The 25,088-nt window shown below is 38.0% G+C and overlaps 1 protein-coding gene across 1 annotated transcript in view; it reads left to right on the top strand.

Annotated features, from left to right (window-relative positions):
* Nucleotides 1-3,495: 3,495 nt before the first annotated feature.
* The window catches only part of SLC31A1 (solute carrier family 31 member 1), a 72,754-nt gene continuing 51,161 nt past the window's right edge, over nucleotides 3,496-25,088 (top strand). Inside the window, exons 1-2 of the mRNA XM_053695686.1 lie at nucleotides 3,496-3,574; nucleotides 21,112-21,297. Coding sequence (XP_053551661.1) covers nucleotides 21,148-21,297 — 150 coding nt within the window. The 5' untranslated portion in view covers nucleotides 3,496-3,574; nucleotides 21,112-21,147. The remainder of the gene's footprint in view (nucleotides 3,575-21,111; nucleotides 21,298-25,088) is intronic.

The raw sequence follows: 25,088 nt of genomic DNA, 5'->3' as shown, positions 1-25,088 counted from the left end.
TGAGGGAAGACTGACCAGTTGATTATTTGTGGGAAAAGTTTGAAATAGTCAACAACTGCACAGTATATGGATACATGGAACTTACACTATAAAGTGGACTGTTGAGTTAAAGTTCTCCTTATACCTGGCAATGACCAGATGAAACCGTTACCTTCAAATTAAAGGAACATGAAACCCAAATGTTCTTTCATGATTCAGATAGAGCATACAATTTGAAACCGCTTTCCAATTTACTTATTTTATCTAATTTTGTTTCATTCTCTTGGTATTTGTTGAAGGAGCAGTAATGCACTGCTGGGAGCTAGCTGAAAGCCAATGACAAGAAGCATATATGTGCAGCCACCAATCTGCAGCTTCTTAGCCTACCTAGGTATACGTTTCAACAAAAGGTTTCTTGCTAAGGGGCATATACTCCATTTTTGTATGGGAAGAAGATGCATACATTACAAAAGCGCACAATGAATACTGAAATTAAAAAAAATCATACAAAATAAGTAATTGAACCATTCACATAAATATAAACAGGAAAAAATTGTATTGTTAACCCTTTTGTGACGTTAGGACATTCCAAGGCCTCCTAACTGTGGTGGGCATTAGCGCCATTAGGACGGCATGAAACGTCCTAGCTGTTTAGCTGTCCTGAAGCCATAGCCGCTTTGTAAATGGGATCGTGGGCTATAGGGCGTGCCGGCGGGAAAGGGTTAAGGCACATCAAAAATCGTTACAAAATTGTTCAACAAAAATTGTATTAAAAAACGTTAAATTTGTATGTAAATTGCACAGGAATAAGTTGTATTAAATATGCACAACGTAAATGGTAATTTAAGTACACTGGATGTGCAAAAAACACATAGAAATTTGTATTTATAAGTTCAAAGTACAAAGCGTAATTCTTGTTTTATTGTAAAATGGGCTGAACATGCTTATGACTCCCAAATCTACCTCTCTGCACCAGACCTATCCCCTTCCTTGCTGACGTGTGTCGCTAACTGTCTTTCTCATATCTCATCCTGGATGTCCTCTTACTACCTTAAGCTAAATCTCTTCAAAACCGAGCTCCTTATTTTCTCCCCTTATTCCAAAATCACCCCCTCCCCCATTTTTCTATAACTGTCAATAATGTCATTGTTACCACTACCCCGCATGCCCAATGTCTTTGGTTCACAATTGACTCAGATCTTTCTCTCCTCACATTCAGTCTTTGGCCAATTCCTGCCGCTTCCACCTTAAAAACATCTGTTTTTTTCGACATTTCCTTACCCTAGACACAACTGAGATTTTAATCCACACTCTCTCATCCTTTCCCACCTTGACTTCTGCAACTACCTCCTGAAGCATATCATTCTGATCCTGACTACATTGTACAGTCCAGCCCCAAAATACCAGGCAATCCCTCTCTGAACGAGAGAAACCGCAAAACCCCAAAAGAGAAGGGGGCTAGACTACACTGTTAAGTCAGGATCAAACTGATATGCTACAGGAAAGTTCTTCTCTGTGAAAGGCACATGTTGAGCAAAAAGATGCTGCTTCTAGGGTGGTAACTAACCATAGAACAAGCTATTATGCTATTGTTCGTTCCCAGGTTGAGCGCTTCTCTCTTTTTATTTATGCAAATTATGACACTTAGAGAAGTCTCCCTAAGTGTGATACAGAAATCCAGACGTGGACCCATTGCTCAGTGTGCCTAGAAGGAAATGGCTGCACCTCACTGACGAGGCCCACACTAGGCCGAAACGTACGTCTGGGGTTTTGCTGTTTCTCTTGTTCAGAGAGGGATTGCCTGGTATTTTGGGGCTGGACTGTACAGTCAGGATCAGACTGATATACTACAGGAAAGTTCTTCTCTGTGAAAGGCACATATTGAGCAAAAAGAGGCTGCTTCTAGGTTGGTAACTAGCCATAGAACAAGCTATTATGCTATTGTTCATTCCAAGGTTGAGTGCTTCTCTCTATTTATGCATACAACCTACACTAACCTTTCCTAACCCTAGTTCCTCTCCTCCTTTGTTATCCCTTGAACCCCCTAAGCATGTAAGCCTATGAGCCCAGCTGTTTGCAGATCACCTTTATAAGAGCTGGCTAAAACAGTGCAACTCTCGGCAGGACCCTCTACCCACTTGATCCCTATAAATGTTACCCTGCATATCATGCCTATGATTATAGTGCTGCAAAATTTGTTGGTGCTCTACAAACAACTGAATGGGGAAAAAAAACATAGGCGTTCCATGGGGGGCGTATGACATTTTTTTCTCAAATCCCCGCGTAATTATCTAAAGATTTCCGCCCTACAGATCTCAGTTTTTTTTTTGTTTTTTTTACAAACTAAAAGGTGGCAAAGTTGTAACAAAATACGCAAAAACCTTATTCCCTAATAGAAAAACACATGCATATGAAAATAGATGTGATTTGTAAGATGCTATACACAGATAAAATCAAACAGATAGAGGGACAATTCTCTGGGACGTTGTACTAGTGCATAGCACAAGCTTGTTTTGTGATTCACCTTCATACAATTGTATTGGCTTATACCAACCTATGGTTTACAAATCTACTATATCGATTGTGTTTATAGAGCACCCACTTAGCTCCTTTGTGCTATACACAGAAAGCCACACAATGTGATTTTTGTTTTTGATTCAGGATTTCATTTTTAAAGGTTGCCCCCTTCTCACTGCTAACTTCGCTCTACCCAGTGAAGTTTCCCTTTGCAGTGAGCTTGATTACTTTCTATAGGAGACATCTCCCAACTCCCAGGAACTGTCCCTTTTTTTTAAGATAATTCCAAGAGTGCAGCCCGAAACTTGAAAATACCATGTTTGTAAAATACCAATATGGTGGCAACTGTACAAGAAATGGATGCAACGGACCCGTTGAGGCGACCCTGCAACTTCAAGTTAAGAGGCATTGATGTTAATACCAGTGCTTCTTAACCTATCTGTCACCTTAAAGGTGGTGCAGTTAAATCATCCAGGACTTGCATTGATAAATACAGCCAGAGTATAAAATTTAAAAACATAAACTTTACAATTCGCTTTTATTATCAAATTTATTTGCCTGCATATTTAATATATATATATATTTATTTAAGAGCTGTGGCACAATACACACCACCCCCCACTCTCTGAGCTTGAATACGGGTGCACAGGCCCTCACAGCATATGTGCGTATGCCCAAAGCAGTTTTGCTAATGAAAGTGTATTGCAAATAAAAAAATTCTACTAAAAATTGAAATGCACCCATGCAAAGGGAAACAAGTTTCTATACAGGAGAGTAAAATGTTCTAGTCTACCCATGTTTAAACAAACACATTTTTTTTACTGGCACTTTTTCTTTTCTAGCCTGAGACTGGTGGAAATATCTTTCCTGATCGATGAGATAAAAATGTAACTAAATATATATAATCAGCAGAGAACAGGATGTACTGTAGAGAAAGGGTTACTGATCTTAGGAGGCGTGGTGCAGGTCACATGATGAGTGCAACACGCTGCCTAAATTGTTCACTAAGGCAACTGGTTAAAAAGCCCAGAGCAGTTCATTTCCAGATCACTTCTCTCCATGCAACACCATCAATAGGGTAAGCTTGTCGCAGTGTATTCTGTGACCCTGCCAGCAGTAATAAACTGTCTTTCTAGCTTTGTACTGATTTTATTTACTTAAAACTGTCTTCTCTTTACATGTAATTACAACCGAACGAATGTCCCTGCCTGTTGTAAACCTTGAATAGGATTTGCTTCTTGTTTAATTGCGTCCAGAACTGTTTTGTCACAATCCGCTGGCAGTCTAGTCCTATCACGCATTGTAAGTTGCTTGCTGCTTCGTTACATTACAATTAAAGGGATATGAAACTCAAATTTGTTATTTCATGATCTAGATAGAGCATGCTGTTTTAACCCACTTTCTAATTTACTTCTATTATCAGTTTTCCTTTGTTCTTTTTGTAATCTTTTGTGGAAAAGCAGGGACTTATGCTTAGGAACCGGCCCATTTTCGGAGCACTATATGGTAGCAGTATTGCAAGACTGTTATCTATTTGTAAGAGCACCAGATGCCTACCTAGGTATCTCTTCAACACAGAATATCATGGAAAAGAAGCAAATTTGATAATACAAGTAAATTGGAAACGTTTTAAAAAAATGGTTTGTTCTGTCTGTATCATGAAAGAGATTGCATATCCCTTTAACCTACTGCTGTCTGTATTCACACCAAAAATCTCTTTCCACCCTTATTTGAAGTTACTTTCCTGAAGTTTTTTATTTTGTCAGCTGCCACTGTGTTTTTACTGATATCATGTATTAAAGATTTTCTCTTTTCTTTCTTCTTTTTTGATTAAACAAACCTTTTTTCTTTTTTTATAATATAGAAGAAGAAAATATTGTTACAAGATATTTTAATTAATTATGGGCCTAACATTATTGAAATATAGAACCCCTTTCTTCTCAGTTTTATGATGCATGTGTATATTATAGTGTGTATGTATGTCTGTGTGTGTGTGTGTATGTGTGTATATGTGTATATGTATGTGTGTATATATATACACACACTCACACACTAACTATATATATATATATATATATATATATACACACATATATATATATATATATATATATATATATATATATATACACACACACATACATTATATTTATACACACATATATACATATATTTATATACATACATACATACATTATATATATATATATTTATATATATATATATATATATATATATATATATATATATATATATATATATATATATATATATATACACACACTCCTCAGATCATCTATTTCAAGGTGCTTTCAATGAAATATTGATATCCAATGTCTTAGTTCAGTAAAAAGTAACCTTTATTCAGCGTATAAAATTCATAACGTTTCGGGCACTGGTCCGGTCCCTTTGTCAAATGGCCGTCAGAAAAACACACACTAGGGGGATAGAGATATATATATATAAAATGTGTCCAACTTTTATTTATCCGTTATCACATAAATCCAATATAAAAACATAAAAGCATTTTAACCCTTTTGCTGCTAAGCCATTTTCACAACCCAGTGATCAGCCAATTTTAAGCTATTTTTTGCTACTTACATTTAAATAATATTTATTGCAAGTCATATTTTAGTAAATGACCCACACAAATAAGATTTTATTTTTTTTCCAGCAGGCCTAGCAGATTCACAATGTACCATTATTATATTTATTTTTCCTGGTATGTGGCAAAAATTAAAAAAAAAAGTCTATTTTTCTTAAGATTTTAGTAAATGATATTGAAAATAGCTAGGTGACCACTGCTGTTACTTTGATCACCTTACTTGTCATCAAGGGTAGCCACATGTGTAAGAGGGGCCCATATTACTTTTGGGGGTTACAATATAAACTAGAGGCCCCATTGTGCAGTACAAGAATGGTGATCAAATTTATCACCGTGATCACCTGCTATACAGACTGATTTCACATTTTTTTTTTTTTAAAGAAAGGGACTTGTGTACTATAATATAAACTTTATTGGGGTCTCTAGGCCTCATTTTTTATTGGGTTTTTAAATTCCAATTCCCAGGAAGCCCCCATGTGTTATGCTTTTTTACACAGATCTGTATGCATGTGGCTTTTGCCATTTGTAAGAGCAGGCACTTAACTTTCTAATGAGGGGCCTTGGAAGTCTGTGGCTAAAAAAGGGAGCCGATATTGAGGGTTTTTAAACAAAGCAGCTCCCGTAGCTGCCTGTCACATGTTACCGTCCCCTTTATGATGTCACCATGCACGTTCGTGGGGACATCACTGGCATTCCCATGTAGCATTGGAACTGTCGCCCACTATATTACCAGCGAGGAGGCCTGCAGTACAGGGGAATCGCTGATACAGTGCTGTGATCGGTTATTCCCCTTAAAGGGACAGTCTAGTAAAAAATAAACTTTTATGATTACGATAGGATAGGCTAAAATGCAAGTCTGTCAAAGGAACTGATATAAGGGGGCAGTCTGCAGAGGCTTGGATACAAGGTAATCACAGAGGTAAAAAGTGTATTAATATAACTGTGTTGGTTGTGCAAAACTGGGCAATGGGTAATAAAGGGATTATCTATCTTTTTAAACAATAAAAATTCTGGTGTACACTGTCTCTTTAATGGCGATAATAGGTTGTCAAGTGCTTACAGCCAACACATCAATGAATATGACGAGAACAGGTCAAGTTGTTTTAAATTGCAGCTCTGAATAGTAAAAGTTTAATTTTGACTTTACTGCCCCTTTAAAACATAGGGGGTCGAATTATCAAGCTCCGAATGGAGCTTGATGCCCCTGTTTCCGTGGAAACAGCAGTTATGAAGCAGCGGTCTAAAAACCGCTGCTCCATAACTTGTCCGCCTGCTCTGAGGCCGCGGATATTAATCCGCCTGATCCTATACGATCGGGCTGATTGACACCCCCTGCTAGCGGCCAATTGGCCACGAATCTGCAGGGGGCGGTATTGTACAAGCAGTTCTGGTGAACTGCTTGTGCAATGATATATGCTGACAGCATATGCTGTCAGCATTTATCGATGTGCGGCAGACATGATACGCTACTTCGTATCATGTCCACTCGTGCATTAATAAATAGGCCCCATAGTCCTGCTCAGGACCAGAAGTTTATTGCCACTTCTGAATATGACACGGAGGAGTCCATCAGATGATATAAAAGGTTGGTGGTTGGTGTGTGTGTGTGTGTGTGTATATATATATGTATGTATGTGTGTGTGTGTGTGTGTGTGTGTGTGTGTATATCTATCTATCTATCTATCTATCTATCTATCTATCTATCTATCTATCTATCACCTGAAAGCATCTACAGTGTTTCGGCTGTGGCCTTAATTATAGAAGATAGGGTGTCTATATACAGATACCACTTTCTGGCTCCTAAAAGTATGTCTGGCTGGCTCCTAAATATTCTTAATGGCGCCTAAATATTAAACATATTTGTTGACCCCTGCATCAGGTGAGACATGTAAGTAGCTTCCAGTCACCTGCCATGATTTGATCAGGACCAGCAAAGCCTCACTCCTGCTACGGGAGCGCAACTCTGTTGACACCTGATTGATTTGTACAGTGAAAAAGGCATATGATGGTACTGGCAGATACCTGGTGTACTTCAACAATAAGATTAGAATAAAATAGCTCTGGTATTGGGTGTAACATTGGATACTTTTAAAGGAACTGATTTCAACAATAAACTTTCAAAATTCAAATAAAGTTTAAATTCTTTACTTTGGTCTCCTTCACAAAATGAGCATCTTTCCATATAGGTAAAGTTAGGTAGGCTTATGAGTGTGCACGTGTCTTGATCTATATATGTATAACATTGCTAGAAATGCTGTTGTGCACATGCATGCTCCTGAGCCAACCTCCATAGCTAAGATTTAACAAAGGATACCTGGAGAAAAAAAACAACTAAATTTGATTATGTAAGTATATTAGCATAAAATTAGGGGGAAAAATAATTCTATTATGAAACCTTTTTTAAAAGGACATTCGAGCTAATTATATCAGACTTCTGTACAAATATAACTAAGACTTTGTGCCCTTGGTTCCCAAGGAATACTTTGTTTTTATTGCAATTCTAGAATACACAAATGTGACCCCCCCACCCCCCTTGTTTTTAGTTTGTTTATTTTTTTGGCCTTCAAGAACGTTGTACCTTCACCAAGAGTGTAAATCTTTTCTTCTGATTAATAATACTGATCTGGGATTCAGCGTTGTCTTACTACATTATTGCTAAACAGGTTAATGACTTTATCAGTTCCATCCTTGTGGCAAAAATCCCAAATGGGTAACTGCCAAAAAAATAACTAAAAAAAAAAAAACAAGGCGTTTATAAGGCATTTACTATGATAATAAAGATCAATTTTTTTTATTTATTTAATAAAGAGACAGTAAATACTTTTAAAATTTGAATATAAAATGTGTGGTTATGGACACTAAAACAACTTTGCAATATACTTCCATTATTTATTTTGCCCCCTTTTCATGTAATTTATTTCTGAAAATTGAAGATTTTCTAATTCTCAGAACAGTAAGTGCACCCTGCTGACTTCTCAAGGATAACTCTGTAGCTGTCCCTAATTTGCTTTAGCAGATGCAGAACAATTCATTTTATACTAACATTATGACTGTGGCTAGTCTGCAAACTCAAGCCCAGATTGCCTCCTTTAAATAAGGAAGGCAATAGGTGGGTGGAATTTCACTATTAAATTAAAAATCTTGTTTGCTACAATTGTTTTATTTTTTTTAAATGTTTACACTTGGCTGATATGATTTTTCTATATATAATATGATCTCATGCTTGCACAGAGGAGAAGCGAGACGGCGCACTCACAAAACCAAATGTTTCCAGTAAGTGTTAATTGTTTTTTTGATCTATATCCTTTAAATCCTAGAGATCCTTTGAATTCACTACAAAGAGGATTGTCCAGTTTTAGAAAACTAAATATATCAAAGCACTTCTAAGAACATTAATGGCGAGACTTCAAACCAGGGATGGGGTATTGTATAGCTTTTGGGTTGATGCAGCGCTCTGCATGTTGTAACCTGCAACATACCCAATATCAAAATAAATAAAAATAAAAAATTATATATATATAAAAATATCAAAATGTACAAAGTGTCCATTCACAACAATTAAATGTTCCTTAAAGGGACATGAAAAACAATTTTTTTATTTCTTGATACAAATCTAGCATGGAATTTTAACTCTTTCATGACCGGGTTATAAAGTCTACATCGGAAATTGAAATCACGCGATTGTGCAAAATATCGCGAGATTTGAATTATGGGATCGGGTCTGGGGGCATCCCTAAGACACTAGGAACGCCCTCCAGACCTCAAATCCTGCAAGCGCAGTTGGCTTCAGAACAGCCATTGGCTATGACGTTGTATTATGTCATAACGGCTTTAAAGCCCAGCGCCGTTTTGACGGACTATAACGGCGTGAAGAGGTTAAACATCTTTTTCAATTTACTTCTATTATCTAATTTGCTTCATTCTCTTGGTATTCTTTGTTGAAAAAGCAGCAGTGCACTACTGGGAGCTAGTTATCGCACTGTGTGAGCCAATAACATGAGGCATATAAGTGCAGCCACCAATCAGCAGCCCCTAAACCTACCTAGGTATCCTTTTTTTTTTTTTTAACAAGGTATACCAAGAACGCTAAACAAATTAGATAATAGAAGTAAATTAGAAAGTTGTTTAAAATCACATGCTCTATCTGAATTATGAAAGAAAAAAGTTGGGTTATATGTCTCTTTTAAACTTTTCAAGACAAACAGTCCATGCGGGAAAGTTATAATCCTCTTGAAAAACAATGTCTCTGTATCACTTCCCCCCTAAGGGCCAGATTTATCAAAGGTTCCGGCTGCAGGCTCGCATGAGCAAACGTACAGCCGTGAGTTAAAGTGAATGTCAACTTTCATGATAAAGTGCCCGTTTTTTTTAAAAACTATTATAAACTGGGGCACTTTCATTCATGAAAGTTTACATTGCACCAAATTTTACAAATACCTTCTTCTCCTGAAACGCCAGATCGCCGATTCCCCCGCCTGCTTCTTCCTGCTGTACTTACACAGCAATGACGAAACCGGCTTCACCCAATCACGACGTGACCTCACCACATGGACGCTCCTGGGGGGGGAAGCCGTGATTGGTGGAAGCTGGTTTCGTCTTTGCTGACAAATTACAGAGGACCTGCAGGCGGGGGATCGGCGATTTGGCGTTTCAGAAGAATAAGGTAAGTATTTGTAAAATCCGGTGCAATGTAAACTTTCATAAATCAAATTGCCCCTGTTTTTAATAGTTTTTTAAAAACCGGGCACTTTATCATGAAAGTTGACATTCACTTTAAGAAGCAGCGGTCATCAAACCACTGCTTCTTAACCCACTTCGCCATCTATTATGTGACGCATCTCAACCCCCACAGACCTTTCCAACCGGGGAGATTGACAGCCAATTCTCGCGCGGGAGCATTGCACACTAGCTGTAGTGTGCAATGATGAATGCGGGGAGGCAAAGCCGGCCGACAGAGGCGAAAATGTTTGCCGAACGTTGATAAATCTGTCCCTAAGTATCAAATAAGGTGAATGTAAAATATATCCCATAGATCGTAAGTAACTCGGTTCAAGCTCAGACCTGCACTTTTTACGGGTTGAATAAGGAACAATATCGTCTTTTCGGTCTCTGTTCCATAGTGGAAAGTAGAAGGCTGCGACTGCCCTGGATTCAGCGAACTTCTTTGTTGAACCTTTCCATGACGGCATACCATAGTATGCTCTGTAGCTGCATGTCTATTCACTGCTATATGGCTACAGTGTCTCACTATCAATAATGGCTACCATAGCGCAGTATTTATTTATTCTCTAAGTAGTCAAAATAAATTGGTTATCCCGCCCAACACTGTATATAATGCAGAATTATTCTAATAATGGGTGTAATCAATAGCAGTGTGTACTGATACATGATTTATAGTAAGATTTGCACAGACGCATCTGGTAATTATGTGTCTTGGAAAGAATAATGTTAACGTACACCAAATTTTGTAGGTGTGTATTTTTTTTTCCAAATAATAAACATACTGTAAGTGTGTTAGAGCATATTTATTATTATTATTTCAGTACTGATTGCATATAACTGCGTGCGTATGCCCTGCAAGATGATTAAACACATAGGTAAAGTTAGCTCCAGAGTAGCAGTGCAAGCTGAGCGCATCTGGTAAGCCAATGAAGAGAAGCATATGTGTATAGTCTACAATCACCAAATAGCACCCAGTAGCGCATTGCTACTCCTTAGGCTGCCTAGGTGTGCTTTTCAACAAAGGATACTAATTGAACAAAGGAAATTTAATAAAATAAGTATTTAAAAAGTCTCTTATAATGGCATGCTCCCAGTCTGAACCATAAACGTTTCATTTTGTCTTTCATGTCTATAGTAATAAAATATCAAATCATTAAAGGGATATGAAACCCAATTTTTTTTATTTTGTGATTCAGATAGAGCATGCAATTTTAATCAACTTTCTAATTTGCTCCTATTATCATTTTTTCTTAGTTCTCTTGGTATCTTTATCTGAAAAAGCAGGAATGTAAGCTTAGGAGCCGGCCCTTTTTTGGTTCAGCACCTGGGTAGCGCTTGCTTGTTGGTGGCTACATTTAACAAAAAATGGGCCGGCTCCTAAACTTACATTCCTGCTTTTTCGAATAAAGATACCAAGAGAACGAAGAAAAATTGGTAATAGGAGTAAATTAGAAAGTTGCTTAAAATTGCCTGCTCTTTCTGAATCACGGATTTGTATCCCTTTAAGTATATGTTGCAGGTTGACTGCCAAAAAGGGAATAAAATTCCCACGAACATTTCCAGGGTGTAAAATGCAAAACCTTATATAGTGTCTGTCTTCCTCATCCATTCTTTCAAAATGAAAGGGCGTTTCACCATTTTTATTTGATTCCTTAGCATTCATAGGATAAACGCTTATTGCACTAATTTCATCATTTTTATAATCTTATAAAACCCTGTAGGTTGGGCCGTCTGATTTCCAAGACTAAGGGATCTTTTTAAAGAATAGATTTATAATTTTAAAAGAATTTATGCTGTTATCCCAATTGCTCTGATGAAATATAACACAGGAACAAATATTCATGTACAGAGTTTGACAACCGTATATGGAATGTATGAGCTAGACAGAATATTAAAGAGCCAACCACTCATTTTTAGGAGCCATATTTAGGGGCATGTAGAGCCGTTCAAAACCAGGATGCGGAAGTAACATTTTAGGAGCCATAGATCCTGTGTCTGGCTCAATATACAAGTGAGCACAAACTGTGTGTGACATTTTCTTAGGAGCATTGTTGCAAATAAGAGTATTTTTTAAAAAAAATGCTTTAAAGGGAGATGCAACTTCTTTCAATCGTTTTTAATGATTCAGATTGAACATACAGTTTTAAAGGGACAGTCAAGTCCAAAAATAGGGCATGTAATTTTAAACAACTTCCCAATTTACTTTTATCAACAATTTTGCTTTGTTCTTTTCGTATTCTTAGTTGAAAGCTGAACCTAGAAGGTTAATATGCTAATTTTTTAGACCTTGAAGACTGCCTCTAATCTGAATGCATTTTGACCACTAGAGGGCATTAGTTCATGTGTTTCATATAGAGAACTTTGAGCTCATGCACGTGAAGTGACCTAGGAGTGAGCACTGATTTGTTAAAATGCAAGTCTGTCAAAAGAACTGAAATAAGGGGGCAGTCAGCAGAAGCTTTGCTACAAGGTAATCACAGAGGTAAATTGTGTATTATTATAACTGTGTTGGTTATGCAACACTGGGGAATGTGTAATAAAGGGATTATCTATCTTTTTAAACAACACAAATTCTGGTGTTGACTGTACCTTTAAACAACGTTCCAGTTTACTTCAATGATCACATTTTCTGTGTTTTCTTGTTACCTTCCTGCTTTTCAACAAAAGGATAAGTTCAGGAGTGTGCACGTGTCTGCAGCACTATATTGCAACAATGTTATACAGTACATTATCAAGCGTACTAGATGGCAGCACTATTTCCTGTCATGTAGTGCACGCTACCTATCTATATGTCTCTTCAACAAAGAATAACAAGGGAAGGAAGCACATAATAATGGAGGTAAATTGGAACCTTTTTTTAAAATAATATTATCTATCTGAATCATGAAAGACAAATTTGGGGTTTCATGTCCCTTTAAAAGGGACACTGAACCCAATTTTTTTTTATGATTCACATAGAGCATGCAATTTTAAGCAACTTTCTAATTTACTCCTATTATTAATTTTTCTTTGTTCTCTTGCTATCTTTATTTGAAAAAGAAGGCATCTAAGCTAAGGAGCCAGACAATTTTTGGTTCAGAACACCATTACAGCACTTGTTTATTGGTGGGTGAATTTATCCACCAATCAGCAAGAACAACCCAGGTTGTAAACCAAAAATGGGCAAGCATCTAAACTTACATTCTTGCTTTTTATATAAAGATACCTAGAAAATGAAGAAAATTTGATAATAGGAGTAAATAAGAAAGTTGCTTAAAATGTCATGCTCTATCTAAATCACAATAGAATTTTTTTTATTCAGTGTCCCTTTAAGTCTGCACTACTGAGTATTTTTTATATTGGCTTTTAAATCGGTTTAAACTCTGTAGCGGATCAGAGTAAGATAAAAATGCTCCCTCCCACTGTGAGGCGCAACACGAGAGATGAAGCAAAACATTTTCATGTCTGCGGAATCAAAGGGTGAGTTTTTGTATTTATTTTTTTACAGTAAGAAAACCTTTTGGCATCTGTGTGGCCCTTTCATACATAATACTATACATTTGCAAATGACTTGGCAGTGATTTCCAATCTCGGGCGTAAGAAGGCTTTTACTTCCTGTTTGCATTTAGCTTCCTTGTTTTATATATGTCAAGACGCATTGTGTGCACTCAAAATATACAGCAGCAGGAGAGTTTCCTTCTTTATCTGAGCAACCTTCACATATTGCTCAATGCCTTACTAATATAGGAACAAATTACAAGTGGAGCGTTAAGTATCGCTTTTGCGAAAGCAATATTAGCGCTCCACTGAGTAATACCAGTGCACGCTAATTGCGCTTGTATTTCAAGTTGATTGCAATGCGAGGAAGCATTGCGTTCATGAGAGCGCGCTTCCATACTCTCCAATGGGAGTCTCGTTGCGATGCCGCCATATATGGCACAGAAACTAAATATAAATATACTAGTGTTAAAGCCCGTGTACAGGGGCCAAATAGTCTCTACTGCGTACGGGGCCAGGTATGATTGTCTTGCGCAGTCTCAGCACACACACTGATCCTCTCTACTCACACTGATCCTTAAGGCCAGGTATGTTTGTCTCATATCGGGCATTTGTCTCGTATCGCGCAGTCTCTACTCACACTGATCCTTAAGGCCAGGTATGTTTATCTTATATCGGGCATTTGTCTCGTATCTCGCAGTCTCTACTCACACTGATCCTTAAGGTCAGGCGCGCAGTCTCAGGGCCAGGTATGTTTGTCTCGCGCAATCTCTACTGTGCATGACTGCGTCGGACAAACATTCTTGCCCTTTTATTATATAGGACATGTAATTGATTATATACATATATACACATATTAACACATAAATATATATGTATATAAGCATATACATTTACAGGGAACACACAGTTCCCATAGACCGCAATGTAAAATCACTTTTCAGTGCCGTTTTTTTCTTCTAACACCCCATTCCTGCTAACTTTACCACCCAAAATAGCAAATTTGCCCGTTTACAAGTTGAGTGGTAATTTATCACGCCTGCAATCTAGTGCATAGTCTTATAAATAAATCCTGCTGAACAAGGAATTGAGAATTTTGTAGGAAAAGCCCCAATATGAGCTCAGTGTGCAGCACAATACTCCGAAACATTTGTTATTGGCACTCTGTAATAATCTGTTTTATTAAAGGGAACATAAAAGTACAAAAATAAATTGCTGTGCATATTATTATTGTAGTGTTGCTTGCATATAACTGTAAATGATTGTATAGGTAGTGTTGTATGTAGTTGCTGTGCTGCCCTAGGCACTTGGAAATGTTTTTGCACCAAAGAGAGGCAGGCAGGGGGAGGGATCATTGATTTGTAATAAAATGAATTAATAAAACCTTTTGGAGAGCACAGGAGCGGGAAGGTACCATTGCTATAGAACTACACCACAAACTTTGCTGCCGCTGCCCTAGGCACATACCTAATTGGCCTAGGCCAGACATCCTCAAAACTTGGCCCTCCAGAGGTTTTGGAACTACATTTCCCATGATGCTCAGGAAATGTAGTTCCAAAACCTCTGGAGGGCCAAGTTTTGAGGATGTCTGGCCTAGGCCATAATACGCTTATTGGTCTCTGTAAATATTATACAGACGGGTGCAGCACTCCTGTATTCTGTCCCTAGTTCAATGGTCAGGGAACATTAGTTTATTATCTCATTATGTAGTTAATCAGCTTAGCTACTATTTTAGTTTTTATGACAGGTTTGTCTTAAACTGATAGTACGGCACATGGTGCACGTGTGTCTTGGTGAGCTCTGATTCTTCACGTGATCGTTTTGGACTTTGTCCAGACCGGATGACTACTGGGATTTTTCCAAACGCCGTATTTTGTTGCAATAAAATACAATGCAACTATAGTTATGAAAACGTTATCTGCCTGGGTATGGTTTTATGTAGTTTGAGAATAAGCTTCATTGGTTATAAACCAGATAATAACTTAAAGGGCCAGTCTACTCCAGAATTGTTTATTGTTTAAAAAGATAGATAATTCCTTTATTACCCATTCTGCAGTTTTGCATAACCAACACTGTTCTATCAATACACTTTTTTTTTTTAACCTCTGTGGCTACCTTAAATCTAAGCCTCTGCAGACTGCCCTCTTATTTCAGTTCTTTTGACAGACTTGCATTTTAGCCAATCAGTGACGACTCATAAAGAACTCTGCAGGAGTGAGCACAATGTTATCTATATGACACACATGAAGTAACGCTATCTAGCTATGAAAAATTGACAAAATGCACTGAGAGGTGACCATCATGGGCTTAGAAATTAGCATATGAGCCTACCTAGGTTTAGCGTTCAACAAAGAATACCAAAAGAACAAATCAAATTAGATGCTAAAAGTAAATTGGAAAGTTGTTTAAAATTGCAAGCCCTGAATCATGAAAGTTTAATTTTGACTTGACTGTCCCTTTAATTTTGTTTTACCCATAATAGCATTTTATTTTTAGAACAGACTAATATAATGTCCCTTTTTTGTAATAAAAAGATCTACCTTTAAAAAAAAAAAAAAAAAAAAGTAAAAAACATTAGCTGCTTCAAATGACATTTGCAAATTTGTAATTAGCCAAAAGGATAACAGATCATTGAATTATTTAATTTACATTGGCCACTCTTCCTCCCCTTCCTGAAACACTTAACCATTAGATAGCCTAAGGCATTCACAGACCTTTTCCCTCTCTTCTAATATGTCCTTGATCAGGTTAGCTCGGTTTTCCATAAAACCGTAATTACCAATTAAATTCAATTTATCTCTGTGATAAGAAATTTTAGCCTTGGGTAATGAAGTTTAAAGATTTAGTGTGTCGTCTAGCAGGTACGTAATGCAGGATTCTCTCTGTATGTGAAAACAAATGGTATTTTTAATAGATAATTTTAAATGGCGCTGTTTGTTATCCAGTTTCCAAAGTTACTGCGTACTATTACCACCAGATATGACACCCTTAAAGGGACATTAAACACTTTGAGTTGGTAATATAAAATAAAAAACTGCATATAAAAAAACTCTGCAATATACGTTCATTATTTATTTTGTCCCCTTTTTCTGTAATTCCACTCTGAAATTGAGAGCTTTTCAATTCCTGTTAGAAATGGAAGTGCAGAACACTGTTATATTCCACACAGCCATTGGCTGCACACTCTAGTGACCTATTTATAACTGTCTAATTGGCCACAGCAGAGAAGGTAACCTAAGTTACAACATGGCTGCTCCCATTGTTTTATAGACATTAGAACTTTACACTTATTTTGTCACTATTTAAACAGCTAATGAAACTTTATTTGAATGCATCATTCCATGTAGCATTTATTTAGTGTTTAATGTCCCTTTAAAACAGATGTAGTTCATCTTCTACCATTGTACTTTTAAGGAACATGGAACCCAATTTTTTTCTCTCATGATTAAGATAGAGAATACCATTTTAAACGACTTTCCAATGTACTTAAATTATCTAATTTGCTTCATTCTCTTGATATTCTTTGTTGAAAGAAACAGGAATGCACATGGCTGTCTGAGCCAATAACATGAGGCATCTATGTGCAACCACCAATCAGGATACCAAGATAATGGAACTAATTAGATAATAGAAGGAATTTGGGAAGTTGTTTAAAATCTCATACTCTATCTCAGACATCCTGAAACTTGGCCCTCCAGAGGTTCTTTGAACTACATTTCCCATAATGCTCAGCCAGCATATCAGCTGGCTGAGCATCATGGGAAATATAGTTCCAAAACCTCTGGAGGGACAGATTAGGATGTCTGCTCTATCTGAATCATGAAATAATTTTTTTTATTTTGTGTCCCTTTTAAAGGGATACTAAACCCATATTTTTTTTCTTGTAGCCACCAATCAGCAAGCACTACCTAGGGTGCTGAACCAAAAATGGGCTGGCCCCTAAACTTAAATTTCTGTTTTTTCAAATAAAGATATCAAGAGAACAAAGACAAATTGATAATAGGAGTAAATTCAAAGTTGCTTAAAATTGCATGCTCTATCTGAATTCTGAAAGAAAAAAAATGGGTTTAGTATCCCTTTAAGATTAGAGCTTGACAAATCCTGGGAGTTGAGGAGCTACAGTTTCTAAAGTTGTAATTATGGCTTGTAACTTTTTAGGTTATTTTCAAATATTTATACTATTTATTTAAAAAAAAATACAGATTGCTTCTTAAAGGGATAGTCTAGTCAAAATAACTTTCATGATTCCGATAGAGGAGGCAATTTTATTCAGCTTTTTAATTTACTCCTATTATCAATTTTTCTTTGTTCTCTTGCTATCTTTATTTGAATGTAAGCTTAAGAGCCGGCCCATTTTTGGTTCAGCACCTGGGTAGCACTTGCTGATTGGTGTCTAAATGTAGCCACCAATCAGCAAGAGCTACCCAGGTGCTGAAACAAAAATGGTCCAGCTGCTAAGCTTACATTCTTGCTTTTTCAAATAAAGATGGCAAGAGAACAAAGACAAATTGATAATAGGAGTAAATTAGAAAGTTGCTTAAAATTACCTGCTCTATTGGAATCATGAAAGTTTAATATTTCTTGAATATTATGGCTTAATCATAAGATTGATATCAAATGTTCAATTTCTGCTTTAGATTTTTTTTTTTTTATGTGGAATAGTATTTTATAGTAACTCTTATCATTTGTGGAATACAAGAAGTCCCAAATTGGGAATGAAACAAGATAGAGGATGGTGACAATGTTGTAGAGCATTTCAAGGGACAGCGAACACGTAAATTACATGACCTTTCTGTTTTGTTGCTATAGAATAACATATCAGCCAAGTCTTATCATTTTTTTAAAACAAATAAACATGTTTACTACACTTATTTTTCAGTAGCCAAACTCCACTCACTATTTGCCTTATTTGTAGGAGCCAATCTGGGCTTTAGTCTGCAGACTAAGTCATTTGAAACATTGTTGTAGAGACTTTAAAGGGACACTGAACCCAATTTTTTTTACATGATTCAGATAGAGCATGCAATTTTATAATTTACTCCTATTATCAATGTTTCTTCATTCTCTTGCTATCGTTATTTGAAAAAGCAAGAATGTAAGTTTAGAAGCCGGACCATTTTTTATTCACAACCTGGGGTGTGCTTGCTGATTGGTGGCTAAATCCAATAAACAAGTGCTGTCCAGCGTACTGAACCAAAAATTGTCTGGCTCTTTAGCTTAGATGCCTTCTTTTTTAAATAAAGATACCAAGAGAACGAAGAAAAATTGATAATAGGAGTAAATTATAAAGTTGCTTAAAATTGCTGCTCTATCTGAATCACGAAAGAAAAACATTTGGGTTTAGTGTCCCTTTAAGGACCATGAAATACAGTAAAATTGCTGCATTGCATAATCAATAAATAGATAGTAAAAGGAATGCAATTTTATTTCTGCTAAATTTGAAATTTCTTCCATTTGCCTGGTCCTGTATCATGTGACCGACATCAGCAAATCACAAAATGAAGTACGTATACACACTGAACTCTTGCACATGCTCAGTAAGAGCTGGTGTCTCCAACAATTTGCATATAAAAAGACTGTGCACAATTTGATAATGTAGATAAACTGGAAAGAATTTGAAAACAACCTCTTAACATCAATCAATCAAGCACACGTGTTATAATATTCCAATTCACAGGTTATGCCTCCTTTTGGAGCGGTCTTATTTTATACTGAGTATTATATTGTAAAATAAGTGTTTCTCATTAACATAAAGCATAATGAGATACACAGTTCCCAAGGTATAAATTGCATTTAAACAATCCATGAGGGGGCAGCGGCCAAGACTGGTTGCAAAGTATGCGGCTGGTTAATTGACCCAGTTAATCCACCAATTACCTTGGAAATCTTTACAGCATCTGTAATTGATTTGGGCATATCAAGATGTCTTAAAGGGACAGTCTACACCAGAATTTGTATTGTTTAAAAATATAGATAATCCCTTTATTACCTATTCCCCAGTTTTTCATAACCAACAGTTATATTAATACACTTTTTACCTCTGTGATTACCTTGTATCTGAGCCTCTGCAGACTGCCCCCTTATGTCAGTTCTTCTGACAGACTTGCATTTTAGCCAATCGGTGCTGACTCCTTGGTAACTCCACGGGTGTGAGCACAATTTTATCTATATGGCACACATGAACTAGTACCCTTTAGTTGTAAAAAACTGTCAAATGCATTCAGATAAGAGGCTACCTTCAAGGGCTAAGAAATTAGCATATGAGCCTACCTAGGTTTAGCTTTCAACTAAGAATACCAAGAAAACAAAGCAAAATTGATGATAAAAATAAATTGGAAAGTTGTTTAATATTACATGCTTTGTTTTCTTGGGGGGGGGGGGGGGTGTTTTTGAAAACTTAAGCTAGAAGCTGGGAGCTAGCTTCTGATTGTTGGCTGCACATATATACCCCTTGTTATTGGTTAACCAATGTATTTAGCTAGTTCACAGTAGTGCATTGCCGCACCTTCAATAAAGGATACCAAGAGAATGAAGCACAATTGATAATAAAACTAAATTGGAAAGTTGTTTAATATATTGTATGCTCTATCTGAATCCTGAAATAAAATTTTAAGAAGATTTTAAAAGGGACACTAAACCCAAATTTTTTCTTTCGTGATTCAGATACAGCATGCAATTTTAAGCAACTTTCTAATTTACTCCTATTATCAATTTTTCTTCATTCTCTTCTTTATTTGAAAACGCAGGAATGTAAGCTAAGGAGCCGGCCCATTTTTGGTTCAGAACCTGGGTTGCGCTTGCTGATTGGTGTCTAAATGTAGCCACCTATCAGCAAGCGCTATCCAGGGTTTTGAACCAAAAATGGTCCGGCTCTTTAGCTTAAATTCCTGCTTTTTCAAATAAAGAAGAGAATGAAGAAAAATTGATAATAGGAGTAAATTAGAAAGTTGCTTAAAATTGCATGCTCTATCTGAATCATGAAATAAAAAAATGTATTTAGTGTCCCTTTAAGAGCTTTTTTTTTTTCTTTAATCCTAGCTAGTTATTTCTCAAGGACGACCTTGTTATATTTTTGTTCTTTATTGAAGAGGGGCCCATTGTTTGCCATAGAGGGTCTTCCCACTGTTTTAAAACTGAGGTATATACTTCGATCTCAGTATTGTCACTATACGTATATTGTTTTTATATGTAATCTGATATTGCTATCCTAAATTACTGATTATCTCCCTACATGTGTTAAATGAGATGCTTGTATTGATTCTATTTTGTATGTTTGCTTTATACCTCCAATAAACTTCCCAATTTACTTCAATTATCTCATTTGCTTTCTTGATATCTATCTGAATCATGAAAAAATGGGGGTTTCATATCTCTTTTTAAGAAGTGGGATTCCCACAATTGCCTAATTTAAAAAAAAAAAATCTTTTTTTTTTTTTTTAATCCTAGATAGGTTTTAAGATTAGTAAGATTCAACTGTTGCAGTAAGTGGTGCTTATGGGAAAAAATATACCTTGAGGGCAGTGATGGCAAAACCTTTGCACTCCAGATGTTTCAGAACCACATTTCCCTTGATGCTTGACTGGACTGCAGAGCCTAAGCATCATGGGAAATGTAGTTCTGAAACATCTGAGGTGCCAAGGTTCGCCATCACTGCTCTAGAGCACTTACTGTGTTTCACTTTTCTTTTAAAGGATTTTTTTTATTTTTTCCTTTACCAGCTAATAAGACTGATGTTAAAACTGCCCTATCTTTATTTAAATGAGACCATATGTACCAGTGTACCTAAAATTTAATTTTCTTTTTTGTTGTAGATTACCATTGATTAGACTACTACTTCTTGCTCAGAGATGTCTCATAACCATATGGCCACATCTGATCCTCATGCCGGTCACCATATGACCACATCTGATCCTCATGCCGGTCACCAGCATCCAACTACAGCAGGACACAATCATGGTGGAGGCGGCGGTGGTGGAGGTTGTGGCATGCACATGATGGTAAGCATGAGGTGGTTTGCCAAAAATGTAGTTATTTTCTTCATAAATGGAAAGAGTCCACAGCTGCATTCATTACTTTTGGGAATTCAGAACCTGGCCACCAGGAGCAGGCAAAGACACCCCAGCCAAAGGCTTAAATACCTCTCCCACTTCCCCCGTCCCCCAATCATTCTTTGCCTCTCGTCCGAGGAGGTTGGCAGAGAAGTGTCAGAAGTTTTTGATAGTCTCTTAAGGAGGGTAGTACTCTTCGGAATGGGACTGGAGTTTTAAGTAGTCCTGTCGGTCTCTCAGTGAGGGCCTAGATAAAAGTTAGAGTCCGGAGATGCAGGGAGAGTCTTCCTGCAAAACCATCCCAACTCAGATTAACAACTCTACAAGCATTCAGCGTTAACGAGTTTCGCTGCCTGCTTCCTTCTCTCAAGTCCATGGCAGAAGCGACGATACCATCTGTCACACTTGAAGGGCCGTGTTCCTGTTCCATGGCGTAAATTCCAGTAAGATCATTTCATTTTACTTAAGGGCTGAAACAACTAATCTACTTAATCGATAATGAAAATCGTTGTCAACGATTTTCATTATAGATTAGTTGGTCGGTCGATTAGTTGGGCTGCTTGCAGCACGCAGCCACGCTAGAGAAGGTGTGCCGAGCAGGGAAGACTCAGAGAGAAGTCAGCGCGATCTTTGCTGCAAGCCAGGTGAGGTGTGTATTAGACAATAGCGACTTAAAAACATAATCCATATACATGCCGATACCCTAAGGCAGGGATTTTCAGGTATCGGCATGTATATGGAAGGATTGAATGTGTCCGGAGGTTCTTTCTTCCCTTGGGTCCCAGGAAGTTATATCCCTCACCTCGACCCCTTCCATACAATCCGGTCCGGTGCCCGCAATTTCCCCACACACCATGCGATCCTAACAGGCAGCTCTTTAAAAAAAAAAAAACGTAAACTCACTGCTGACTGAAAACACTGCTGATTTCTGGTGATGCGCATATACAGTATAAGCGGCTTATATATGCACATCACCAGAAATCAGCAGTGTTTTCAGCCAGCAGTGAGTTCATGTTTTTTAATATTTTTTGAAGAGCTGTCTGTTAGGATCACATGGTGTGTGGGGAGATTGCGGGCACCGGACCGGATTGTATGGAAGGGGAGGGGTCGAGGTGAGGGACCGGATTAAGTAACTTCCTGGGACCCAAGGGGAGATAAACCATTAGCTCTGTTTTTGTTTTATAATCTAAAGCCAAGCTCAGTCACCTGTAAGCCCTTAAATTAGCAACTCCTTTACTCCTACATTATATGATCTATCTCTCTTTTTGGATAGTATGCTGGAACTGGAGGGATACAAGTATCATATAGGGAAGTTGGGAACATTGTAGCTGCAGAATTGCATACAGATTATATGTAGAATACAAAAGCTTGAACTTCCTTTCAGGATCACTTCTCCCCAGTGTGACAGGAGCACAGCAAGTATAGTGACCCCAGGCTAGAGCAAACAGCCGTCACCACATGACATCACTGAAGAAGTGTAGGACACAGCAGGTCTTGGGTCTGGTGCCCTGCATGTGGGCCTGAGCACGACTCTCTGCTTTGTAGTTTAAGGGAGCTGCAGCAGACATTAATTAATCAATATTTGATTATCACAGGGTGATTAACACAATCCCTCCCACCCTGCAGTCATCATGTGCCCCCAGAATCATCAGAATAACTCCCTCCCACCCTGCAGTAGTCACCCTGTGCCGCAGAATAATCAGATGAACTCCCTCCCTACCACCCTGCAGTCACCCTGTGACCCCCAGATTAACACTCTCCCACCCTGCAGTCATCCTGTGCCCCCTAGATTAACACATTCTCCCACCCTGCAGTGATTCTGCAGTCATCCAGATTAACACTGTCCATCCCTCTCACCCTGCAGTGCAGTCATCCTGTGCCCACAGAATAATCAGATTAACTCCCTCCTTTTTTTTTAAACCAATTAATCGAAAAAATATTCGACCAACTAATCGATTATGAAAATAATCGTTAGTTGCAGCCCTATTTTACTTTCATCATGGATGTCTTGTAATTACAACAGTTTATCCGAGAGGTTACTACCTTGGGGGAATAACTTAAATACAGGGTCTCGGTGGGGCTTCTTTTGTATCTTGGAATCAAGGGTTAATATCTCCTGAGGGGGGGTTATTGAACAGGTTTTTTTTAATCATGTTTGTTATGTGATTCTGTCTGCTACTGTGTAGTAATACTTGGACTCATGGCTTTTTCGGAACATAACGTCCTATTGCAAGTAACGCAGCCTTTACGGTCGGGCGCACTTTTTCATGGACTGCATGGTACACCTTGTGACCCTGCGTGGTCACGTTTTGGCTCTCCATTTCTGCATTCCTGACTGTGTGGCGACAGAGAAATTCTGTTTCGCTGGTGTCTGGTTCATAGGAGGTGGTGAGTGCCAAAGCCATTGTGGGTGGACGCTGCCGTTTATATTTTTCTTATTGGTCCATTTTTTATCAATATCCCAGTTATGGAGGATTCTGATTTTTGGAGACGGATGTCTCTGATTCTGATTCTACTTCTTGCGAAGAATATGAATTGGCCTGGGTAATACATGTCCATAAGTTATGTTCCGAATGCCGTTTTAGAGTGCTCCATTCCTCGGGATCAGGGAACCAGGGGCCCACTGAGCCATCCGCATCCGGGGATTCTGCTTCCTGTGAGGCTCGTTCCCTACAACCAACTCTTACTACGCATGCAGCTAACCCAAACGCGGCTTATCCTTTTCTGGAGGGTGGCTTGTTTCCTCCTGAGGTTACGACACGGTTCCGCATGGCCATATCTTTGGCTCTGGCGCATTTACATCTCCCAGGAGTGTGTTTAAGATATTGTCCATGTTCCATTAACCAGGGCACGTCAGGGGTGGGATCGCCTGGTCCAGTTCAGCCCTGGGGGAGTGACTGTCCCTGAGGCTTCAGGGGGTCAACCTTTGGGGCCAGGGTCTTCATTTGCCCCAGCGGATGTAAGTTTTTTGCTTTTTGTTATAGACTGGCGCGCCTTCGTGTTCTACTGAGGCACGTTTTGGCGTTATTGGAGGATCCCACTCTTAATGGGGTGGTGGATCCTCAGTCTTCGGATGCGAATGGCATGCTTGATTAGACATAAGGGGATGAAGTAATCTTCTTATAGTCTTGTTTCTTGAGTATCTTTCCAGTTCTGAGCTTGGAAGACTCGGATTCCTGTTGGGCTGGTCCTGCGGGAGTGTCCATTTTCTTCCTGGGCGATAACCTACAGGTTGCCTTATATTTTATTTTAATCCGGCTAGGATGGATTTTATTTGGTTTAAAGCTCATGTTTGTTACAATATTTCCTTTGGGAATTTTCTTCTCTGGAATCGATACTCAATTTTTTGATCGCACTGTTACTTCTATGAAAGTTTGTTCATGAGGACGTGCTTTTTAGTCCTCTGTCTGTTATCTCTCCCTCTTAGGGGGTGACTTTGTGTGGCCTTGTCAGTATTGGGCCCTTGGTTTCAGGCTGGTCCTGACTGGGTCCAAATCCTGCTGTTTGTAGGGCCTATTTCAGACACGTGGCGCCTGCTATGCCTGGTTGGTCCGGTTAGGGCGCCGAGTGGTTCCCACTATTTGTTTTTATTTTACAAATTTCAGCCAGGATTCCGAGAAGATTTGATGATCCGTGGTTTGTTTAGGGGCATGGAGGATTGTTTTTAGTCCTCATTAGCCTTTTAATCTAGTTGGTCGGGACTCCGTTGAGATCCACTACGACATACTCTGTTGGTTTCC

The sequence above is a fragment of the Bombina bombina genome, chromosome 12 (genome assembly GCF_027579735.1).
Source record: "Bombina bombina isolate aBomBom1 chromosome 12, aBomBom1.pri, whole genome shotgun sequence".
NCBI classification, from domain to species: domain Eukaryota; kingdom Metazoa; phylum Chordata; class Amphibia; order Anura; family Bombinatoridae; genus Bombina; species Bombina bombina.
The sequence above is the reverse complement of the archived record's forward strand: the minus strand, read 5'-3'. Positions and strand labels throughout refer to the sequence as shown.